Source organism: Elaeis guineensis, chromosome 8 (genome assembly GCF_000442705.2).
Source record: "Elaeis guineensis isolate ETL-2024a chromosome 8, EG11, whole genome shotgun sequence".
In the NCBI taxonomy this organism is placed as follows: Eukaryota; Viridiplantae; Streptophyta; class Magnoliopsida; order Arecales; family Arecaceae; genus Elaeis; species Elaeis guineensis.
Window position 1 is genome coordinate 6745422 of NC_026000.2, and position 11414 is coordinate 6756835.

Here is an 11414-nt window from a genome sequence, read left to right on the forward strand (position 1 = left end):
CCTGAATGTCCCTGTGAAGTGATGAACTTTTCTTCCACCTTCACAATGCAGTGATTAAATCTGTGACTGTTAGAAGTTGCTACAGCACATCCTGGGCATTGATGTTTAAGACTCCAAAAGCATCACAACTGCAGTAATTTTGAAATCCCAGAGCTCCTAAACAAGAACTCGTGACATTAAAGAAGCAGCAATTTATAGCTCAGACCAAACCCTGGTTGGTTTAGCAAAAAATGAAATCCCTTGTTTCCTTATGCCAATTCATGGTAGCTTATGGGTATTAGATGGCCAAATTCCACCCCCAACTCAAATGCGTAATGCGCACTGGCTATTGAATCTCTCAACCAAACGTGTTCCAATATCCATCCACCAGCTACAATATCATACGAAGGCCCGGGATGCACTAAAAGTTGACGTGGAAGTACCCCCATTAATCAGCTTACACTTGGACACACACAAACTAATTACACCATTATAATTGTTAAAAATAAGGAAAATTCAAAAAGATCTGTTGGACCAAAACGGTTCTTTTTCATCTTTCAGGCATAAGAACAGGAAACATGCACTTGAAAAACATAACAGAACAAGAAGCCGTATACATGGAATGGAGGGTGAATGTGGTCCAACTTGCCTTTCTTTTGGAAAACTACCTTCGATGCCATTTTTGCAGCAAAAACTACCTTAGATGACTTTTGCAGCAAAATGGAAGTTGTCAGGTATAAATACTCAGAAGAACAGCCTCCGAGGCATCGAGGGCACTGGCGATGAGTTGGTGGCAGTGTTACGGAGGAGAGCCCCACCTTTCTTTTCTCGGACATCAACATTTTTTGCTGCTTTTGGGTCTGTCAAGAGGGTTTTCTGAAAAGACTGAGGGAAGCCTGTAGCAATTATCGTCACATGGATTTCACCTGTGTACCGATCATCAACAACGGCTCCAAATATTATGTTTGCAGAAGGATCTGCCAGGCTAGTTACGACCTGTAAAAACAGTATAAACATGAGATTTTTATTGGACCAACCATAGTCATTTGGCCTGCACAGGAAAGAGATTACAAGGATTACATACAACATAATTCAACTCAGAGACATGCTTACACTGAGATTTAGAGATAGCATGATCTTATATAAGTGCAGAGAAAAGGCATAGCACCTATGTTTGTGCATGCATGTATCCATATTCAGGCGTAAATGTATAAATACGTACATCTGTACAAGCAATGTATTCTTCTACATGTGCGTATATCTATATATAAATATATCACTGGATTCATTTGAGTATATATGTCTGTGGTTGTGCATAATTATGTATATATATACATACAGGCATAATGCACAATCTGAATATGGGACCAAAATCTAGTTTTCAATATCAAATATGGAAAGTACTTGGAATGCTGGGAATCATGGGAGACAGTTCTATCAACTTTCTAAACACTAGAAGAAAGGTTTGTGTACGCGTATTGCAGATATGAAGCACCTGAGAGACTCTGTTTACTTCTTGCAAGGTTATATCATTTCCCCCAGTAATATTGTACACAACCCCAGTTGCAGATTCAATTGATGATCCGATTAGGGGTGCAAGGGTTGCTTGTTCAGCAGCTTCTTGTGCCCTGTTTTTACTAGAGGAAACACCAACACCAAGCATGGCAGTTCCAGAGTTCTTCATGACAGCTTTCACATCAGCAAAATCAACATTTACAAGTCCAGGAATCTGCCAAATTTTGAAAATAATTTTAAAATTAAATGGTAGTATAACCATTGCTGTCGCTGAACAATAAAAGCCCTCAGAGCCACATAATGACTGCTTCGAACACCACTCACAGTTATGATGTCAGATATCCCTTGCACACCTTGGCGTAAAATGTCATCAGCAAGAAGAAACGCATCCTGAAGAGGTGTATGCTCGTTGGCAACATCCAACAACCGATCATTGGGAATTACTATAAGAGTATCAACGCTCTTTTGTAACTTTTCAATAGCCTCCAGTGCCTGCAAATGTTGAAAGCACAAATCAAGGATTTCAAAACTAATCAAAGTTGAGTATGCTAAAGAGGAGAAACTGGAAGACAGCTATTTGGGATGCAAAAATGTCGCAGCATGGGGGTGTAGCATAGAGTAGTACTCATTACATTAAATATCCATAAGACATAAAAGCATATCCACTATAAGCGCCTAATTAATGCACTGGAAGATTTATATGCAGAAATAGAACAGAAAATTTTATGCCAAATATCGTGTAGTTTGAGAATGCTGTTTCACTAAAATTTAACCTACACATTGCATTCAAGCACATCACATCTTAACATACATAGCACAAGATTCAACTGAAGTGACCTGCAAAGGATATAAAACTCTTCAATCAATCATCCAAAGGCAGATTGTGCTCTCCATGAAATAAAATAATGCACAGTACCAGTGCAATAAAAGTAATCTATACCGGCACTATTTGAGGGCTCTCTGATGGCAAAGGCCTTTTATCCAACCTCTTCAAGAATTTTACTTGTTATTTTTACCTTTCAGTAAACTGTTCAGGACACTCAATTTTGCTTGCATCACAACCTATATGTAGATGGACATATAATCCTGTACCGTGGCTTTAGTAAAACTCATTCAGTGATTTTCCTGATATCACACTAGCAATGAAAACACATCATGGAAGATTCATTTGACAGAAGGGAATTACGTGAAAAAGGCAACCCGATGATGTTCAGAAAAGACAAAAGTACTTAGGCCCCTCAAATAAAAAATGATAAATATAAATGTCTCGAATCCAAGGGACTGTTCGCAAGGGGCACAGCATGTACAAGGTGAAAAAGAACATTTTGAACCTTGCCTGTAAAGAACGTTTCCGGCCTTCAAAGCTGAATGGATAAGTGACCACACCAACAGTCAGATAACCAGCTTCCTTTGATATCTGGGCAACAACTGGAGTGGCACCAGATCCTGTGCCTCCACCCATACCAGCTGTTATGAATACAAGGTCTGAGTCCTTGAGCGCATTGGCAATACCTTCTTTAGATTCCTCAGCAGCTTGCTCTCCTAGAAGAGGATTTCCACCAGTACCTGCACTTTTGAGCAAAAAAATCTAGTGATACCAATTAAATATGTACAACTTTTGTTAACTAAACAAACATTAAAATTTGTTTCTTCAAAGCACTTAAATTTACTTTTTTGACCTGTTAATGCTTCTTGGCAACTGATTGTGAACAGCAGATAGATGATTTGTGTTTTGGATAAAGATTATAACATGCTTTAGCAAGTCTCAATGAGACCAGTAAAAATTTAAATCCCATAAAACATGCATTTACAGATCATAATTTACACTGCAGCATATATGAATATGGCTGGTGCAATTACTTATTTACTGAAGTTCTGAAAATAGGGTAGAGAGTGCCTGACCTAAACCACGAGTTAAAAGCTCTCCAATTTGTAGAGGATTCTTTGCCTGTGAATGTAACAGAGCCTGGGCATCGGTGTTTATCGCATAAAATTCAACTCCCTAACATAGCGAAAAAATTTGATGAATATTCTATTACTAACTAAAAACAACTGCTAAATAAGACAGTTAAATATATGAATAGAAGTATCAAGAATCTCAACAGCTTTATTCCAGATGTTGTCATAACTGTTCAAGTACTGGCAACCAAAAAATTTTGATGAAAAACTGATAGCTCTGCTATGAAAAGACTGACCTTGCCAAACAAAAAATTACATACATACATACATACATACATACATACACACACACATATGCATACATATATATATGTACATACATATATATGTACACACACACACACACACACACACACACACACATATGCATACATATTTATGTATATGTACATATACACACACACACATACATACATACATACATACATTACATTACATTACATAATATAACATAAACATAAACATAAACATAAACATACATACATACACACACACATATGCATACATATTTATGTATATGTACATATGTGCGCGCGCGCGCGCACACACACCCACACATACATACATACATTACATAAACATAAACATAAACATACACATACACATACATACATACATACATACATATATATATATATATATATGTGTGTGTGTGTGTGTGTGTGTGTGTGTGTGTGTGTGTGTGTGTTCAAAGTTTGTCCTCTCCAGTAGGCAATTATATTATGTCTCACATAGTATGCATGGCACATAGTTTTAAACAATAGGTAAGTGGAAATAGGAAAGCAGGAGGATGTAACAGTTAAAATGGCAAGCAAAATTGTAGACAAAAAAGTGATTTGAATTAGCTAGACCCACATGACAGCAAGTTCTGAACAGAGGGAAACAGAACTAGTACAACAAATGATTCCCTTGACCATTGAAAGAAAACTGTCATTTAGTTTAAACAACAATATTAGGTATGTACCTGTAATATAACAAAGATTATGAAAGTATGTATTAAGAAAGAATGTAATTCAAGGATGTTTACAAAGATTTAGGAACAGGAAAGCAAATGGTGTGTTAATATCAATGAAAGCACAATGATATTGCAGAAAAAGATAGTTAAGCACAAATTAAGGAACAGTGTAGCTATTATTAGCAAGAATTATGGTTCTGCCAAATACAATAACTGATCAAAAAAATTACCACTGCATCTAGTTGTCAGCTAAATCAAACTATCCTATCAAACACCATAAATTGGATTCACAAGCTGTTGCAATTGTTGATACAAGAGAATACCAAAGTATAAGCACACCTAGGGGGATTGCTTGCTGAAATACAATAACCAAAATCATAGAAGTAACCAAGTTCCATAATGAAAGGGAACAAATAAAAGCAGGCCTTTCTTCATGCTACTAATATTTTCTGACATGTGAAGGCTGTTGGTTAGTGATGAATAACCAGGTTCATTTGATTAGACAGATGGCCCCATTTTGGTATGGAATGGAGAAGAGACAAAAGGCAATAGATGAGCCAAATTGGTAGCCAAGGGATTTATGCAAGCTCCAACCTTCTGAATATGTTCCCCTTTCTCCTTCTTCCTTTAATCTTTTGGAATTTTTTTAGTTGTCTCCCTTCAAAAGAATTAAAGGGTTCCCCCATATTTTTCCTCAAGAACAAATAAGAAATTTTCTGGTTTCCTCTAAATCTAGCAACATGATAGGCACTTGAAGTTTGTCGGTCTCTAATCAATAGAAAGGAAGAAATTTACAAGACCAAAAGGCTAATACATCACAGCAAATAAAGAAAGCAATAAACAAGCAGTAATTTTTTTTTTGAAAAACAACATCCCCCACTGCAATTACTTTGTCCCAGTCAAGACGAAACAACAAAGACAGCTTTTTAGGAATTTAAGCACAGAAAATCTTGGGGAAAAAGCCAAGAAACTGAGATTCTCGTTCAATCCCCTTGGGAATCAAAGACAGCTACCAATCCTAGAATTATATTCTGGGATGCAAAGTAAACTGGTAGGCTGGTGGCAATTGTAAAGGTATCAAACTAGTAGAGGCTATGGATCCCATTGACTGGTTAGACTATCTGTTACAATAACTCAAGGCAAGTCTGCTTGGATTTCATAAATAACATAAAAACTAATTCCAAACTGCTGATTGCATTACTTATGACTTAATGGGTACTGACAGTGTTATCTACCCGTTTGATGGACTGTGTTTGAATTTCAGGTTAAACCTTCATTGCTTCATGTAAACATTTGTGTGCAAAATTAGATTATACACATGATAAACCACAAAAGCTCACAATGTAAATCCTTACGCCTTTTAACATAACCTACTGTGAAACTCAATTAACAATGAAACTTGACTCAATCTATCAATAGAACATTACCTGATTTAATTGGCACGGTTAGTTTTGTTTATGTAATACATGTATTTAACTGTGCATCTCAGCATACAGTATTACTGCTTCATGAGAATATGAACGTATCGATTCAAAACATAGCAGTATACAATATCAGATACATCTATACATTTTAAATTCCATATTTTTAAATCGAGAACAGCAAGAAAAACTCTCAAAAACCTGACTAGGACCGCATTTCAAAAGCAAGAATAACACAATATTTCGCCAGACAACAATTAATTTACGAGAACATTATAATGTACAAGATAGCACAATCAGTTCCCCCTTCCGAATGCAAGAAGAGCCACGGAAAGACCACAAGAACTTAAAAAAAAAAAAAAAAAAAAGCAAACAAACAAACGCAGCGGATTATCCCCAAAACAATGAACAAAATCGCTTGAAAGAAAACAGCGCATAAAAGAGGATAAAGAGCTCGCTTTGAGAACCCAAACCTGCAGTCCACTTCCAATCATACGATTGACGGCATTGTTCCCGCCCCCTCCGACGCCGACCACCCTGATCCTTGCAGCGTCCACCGACACGGAGGAGTTGGAGCACTGCAAGGCCGAGCCCTCTCGCCGATGGGAGACCCGCCTCCGGCCTGCCGGAGCGAGCTCACGTGGGGAAAGGGCAATTCCAAGAGAATAAGGAGAGCCCAAAGGGCTGTAATTCGACAACTGAAGGCACGGAAAAGCAGCCATTGGAGTACGGGACTCCGGAGGCTTGGAGGAGAGGGATATCGGAAGAGAAATGAGATCTGGCCGTTAGGGTTTTGGAAGGTTTTGGGATTTTTTTTTCTTTTCTTTTCTTGTTGATTTTTATCACTTCGAAAGAACAAGAATAAATTCCATCATGCCATTTTTTTTAAAAAAAAGCAAGCATGAGTCAGAAAAAGTGAGTAAAAAAAAAAAAAAAGGTGTTCTCGCTTACCCCGGGACAAACCTGCCTTGAATCAACATGAGCAAGGACTAACTCGCCGGATGGATGATTTAAATTAAGCTCATTGTCAAAAAAAGAAATAAGCCAAAAAAACAAAAAAAAAAAACAAAAGAGCTCCCAATTGCATCACTTAAAATGATTAAAGTTAGCTCCATGACCATGATCCATGTTAACTTGCACCGCTATTCAAAAGAACGTAACAAGGCAGCTTATATGTGAAGGTGAAAATGGTAAAAAATAATAAATTCACTTAAAGATAACATTTTTTCTTTCATTTAGACATATATTTTAATCCACCAAGCATTGCCGATAATATTTTTTTTGGACCATATTCAATTAGTTAAGAATCAAGGTTATATGAACCAATCCTTTTGCAAAGAGCTCTGCTTGGATTTTTTTTTTTTTTTGGTAACTAACTCTGTTTGAATTTTTAGATACAAGTTTTGAAAACTTAGCTAGTATAGTGATATCTTTATGGAATTTTGTTCTTTTTTATTTTTTAGGCCAGATTTGGCTGCAGAGAAAGGGAAAGAAAAAAGATAATATAAAAATCAAGAAGAGAGGGGTCAAATAAAAAAATATTTAAATTTTTTATTAATCTATATTTTTTTATTTTTTTGCTCTCACTGTTTGTTATTTTGAGAGAAAAATAACAAGAAGTCAACCGGTTCCACATGGCAGTATCTTATCCACTTCCACAACAGTTCTTCTGCTGCTTTTTTGTTTTTTTCATATCAAAGCGCCCCGTTGTCTCTCTTTTCTTTCATTTTTGTTTTCCACTTTTTCTTCTATTAATTTTTTTCCTTTCATGTCTTAGCAACTTGGCAAGCTTAATGTTCTTGGGCATTATATCCAAGCTCTTTAGGAGTAGTTATATGAGGTTCCTTTGGCGACGCACTTGTGAAGGCACCATGGCATCCAGCCAAAACGCTTATCCTCTTGAGCAATGATAGTGCTATTTTGGTGCTTCCTTTCATCAAGGGCAAAGGCAACAATCAAATAGGATTGATTATTAGTTGGATGTGAATTGGATCAAAAATTAATTAATCTAAATCTAATCTATTTATTAATTAAGTCAAAAATTTATATTTAAATCGGATCTATTTATTAAATAAGTAATCTTAATCCATCTATTAAATAAATCAAATCAGATTAAATAAGTTAAGTGAGTTTTTGTGGATTAAATTAATTTAAATAGATTAAGCAGATCGAGTTAAATAGGATAGAAATAGATTAAATAAATTTTAAACGGTTAAACATGTTTTGAATGAATTAAATGATCAGATCATAACCTAACCCAATCATTAAATAGATCAACATATTCGATGAATGAAGATCTAAAGTTGAATCCAATCCATTTGACCAACAATCTAGGTGGATTATCTATTTTTGATCTATATCCATTTATGCCAAATCTAAATCTGCTTAAAATCGATTATTTGCAGGTTAAGTTGATAAGTTGGATCATAAATTACGAACCCTACCTTTACCTCTGCATAAAAAGCTCACCGAGTTTCTCTAGCTGTTCTTCGAAGCAATCCTTGCCTCTTGTCAATAATCTAGGATTTCTTGGTCTATTTCTGTATTCAATTCCTCTGCATTTGACACAATATAAATAAAATCCATGCACCCTTGATTTTTTTTAATTAAGAAAAAAAAGGAATTGCCTTAAGATTGAGGTTTTGATAACAACTGGAGGTGGAAAGACGCACTTGGAGCAGAAGATAATGTAACATTTTTACATGGATCATATCTTAAAAAACCAACACATTAGAATGAAGAATACTATGATGTGGCAGCAAATTAGTTATAAAGAGTTGTTTGACCTGTGCTATTCTTGTGGCCTTCTGGGAAGGATTCTGAAATCTTATAACTGTGCTAAGATTCAGGAGCCAAAGCAAGTTTATGGTTTTTGGATTCATGTGGCTAGGGTGCCGATAAGTCCAGGAGCTACTAACGATCTATAAAAAACTTTAATGCTGGTACTGCTAGTGGACAGCCTTCTGATGATCGGTCAATGCCCGAAAAGACTATCAAAAATCAGGTTCTAAATCTTCATCTTCTGATTTGGACAATATCCCAATGGAACTGGTTCTCGTTTTGCCCTGTTGGCCACCAAAGATTCTGAGGAAACGGTTGTTAGGATATCATGGTCCTAGATTCACTTGGTGTAACAACCGTTTTGGGCTCATCTAAGTTTGAAAAAGAATTGATCGTTCCTTTGCTTCCCACTCGTGGTTATATTGTTTTGAAGATGTTTCTGTCTCTCACCTTGCTAGATTTGGCTCGAATCTTTGTCCACTTTTGATATCCCTGGATGGCAATTTTGCCCGTCATTCTCCCCCATTTCACTTTAAGAAATTTTGGCTTCAATATCTGGGCTTCCAAGAAGTGGTCACCAGGGCTTGGCATAGCACTGGTAATTTCTCTAATGGGGTTAGGCTAGTGATGCTTTTATCCAATACTAGAAAGACAATTATGAGGTGGAAGTCTCAAATTGGAAACCTCTTTACTAAAGGCTAGCATTTATTTGATCAAATTTATCAATTACAATTGTTTGAAACTCAGACCCATGGCCTACCTGCTGATCAGCACTTCCAACTTCCATCTCTTCTTAGAGCCTATAATCAAAATCTTCATCTTCAAGAAATTTTATGGAAACAAAAATGTAGAATCTCTTGACTGAAGGACAGTGATGCTAACACTTTCTTCTTTCATCAGTCCACAGTTCTTAGGAGGAGGAAAAATCGGATTTCAATGCTTCACAATGCTCATGAACAAGAGGTGAATGACATTCCAGCAATTATTAACATGCTCCTTGCTCATTTTCATGATCGTTGGACTGTTCAATCAAACATTGAGGATCTTGATATCCCTATCCTTTCCTCTATCATCCCAGAGAACCTCAATGCCCAATTAGTTAAAATGGTTACTATAGAAGAAGTGGAGGAAGTGGTGTGGAGTTTTAATAGTGATAAAGCTCCTGGACTAGATGGTTTTTCTGCTATATTCTTCCATCACTTCTAGGACCTTATTAAAAGTTATGTCTTTTGGGCCATTCATTACATCTTTACTAAAGCTTCTATGCTGGATACTTGGAAAAAACCTTCATTACATTGGTGCCCAAGAAAGCAAATCCAATTCATGTTTTAGATTTTCGACCTATTAGTTTGTGTAATACCATATACAAGATTGCTACTAAGATCCTAGCAAATAGAATCAAGCCTATTCTCCCTCTTGTTATATCTCCCGAGTAGGGAACCTTTATCCAAGGCCGCAACATTTCAGATAACATTCTTTTGACCCAAGAAATTCTGCACACTCTAAAGATAGCTCCTCCTACTAGAGGGTTGACTTTGATTAAGCTTAAGATGGAAAAGACTTTTGACCGTGTGTATTGGCCCTTCCTTTTTCAAGTTCTATCTCAATTTGGGTTTCATCCTTAGTTCATTGCTTGGATTAAATACTGCATTATTTCTTCTCAATTTTATATTCTTATCAATGGTACTCCTTCTTACTGGTTTGATATCCTCGAGGATTGAGGCAGGGTTGTCCTCTATCGTCATACCTATTTATCTTATGTTCTGAAGTTCTCTCTAAGTTCCTTCACTATGTAGTGGATGTCAATCTTTTAAAGGCTTATAAAATTTTCAAAAGTGGATCTATGATCTCTCATCTCTTCTTCGCCAATGATTGTCTACTTGTGGCTAAGGCGAAGGTTCAAGATGTGGCTTGCATGAAGGCTGTTGTTGAAGCTTATTGCTCCATATCAGGTCAAGCTATTAATCTCTCCAAATCCCATTTCATGATAAGCCCCTCTACTTTTAGGAGAATTAAAAGACAAATTCGCAGTCTCCTTGCTATGCAAGAGGTTGTGGGGGTTTGGAACTATCTGGGGGTTCCTTTGGCTAGTAGACCATTGAGATCTGAGTCCTTTTCAACCTTACAGGATAAAAAAATCACTCGGCATATTGCTAATTGGCAATGGAAATCTCTATCTTTGGCTGGTAGATCTATTCTTCTTAGCTCTATTTTGGCATCCATTCCTCTTTATACCCTATCTTGCATCCATGTTCCAATGGGAGTTCTCAGGAAGATTGAAAGAGATTATAAGGCTTTTCTTTGGGGTGATGTTGTTGATCATAAGGGCTTTTATTTAGTGACTTGGGAGAATGTCTGCTCTCCTAAGCATTTGGGTGGTCTTGGCCTTGTTTCTCTCCGGGATTGAGGAGAGGTCTTTCTATGTAAGCAGGTTACCAATATCATTCTTTATCTTGATTCTCTGTGGGCCAAGATAATTGTTGCTAAATACAATTTCTACCGAACTTGGATCTCATATTCATTTCCTCATCACTGCTCTAAGATCTGAAAGGAAATCACTGCTAGAGGTTGCTCTGTTCAATTTCAATTCCTTTGGCTCATTGGTAATGGGCAATCTCTCAATGTCCTTCAAGACCTTTGGGTTTCAAATGTGCCATTGGCATTGTGGGGCCTACTTTTCTGAATATTGATTCTCTTATTTCTGAGCTTAATCTCAGTACTTTTATCTCTCCTGAAGGGCAATGGAATTTGGATATGTTACATGATATTTTCCCAGCTGATATGATAACCCTTATTCTTCGCAT

The 11414-nt window shown here is 36.6% G+C and overlaps 1 protein-coding gene across 1 annotated transcript; it reads right to left on the reverse strand.

Moving 5' to 3' along the window:
- Nucleotides 1-488: 488 nt before the first annotated feature.
- LOC105050519 (cell division protein FtsZ homolog 1, chloroplastic) lies at nucleotides 489-6694 on the reverse strand. The gene is made up of 6 exons (XM_010930576.4): nucleotides 6303-6694; nucleotides 3397-3496; nucleotides 2831-3060; nucleotides 1819-1986; nucleotides 1475-1708; nucleotides 489-975 (listed from the first exon to the last, which is right to left on the reverse strand). The coding sequence occupies exons 1-6, from the start codon at nucleotides 6549-6551 to the stop codon at nucleotides 724-726; spliced, it is 1233 nt and encodes a 410-aa protein (XP_010928878.1). The 5' UTR covers nucleotides 6552-6694; the 3' UTR covers nucleotides 489-723.
- Nucleotides 6695-11414: the final 4720 nt, after the last annotated feature.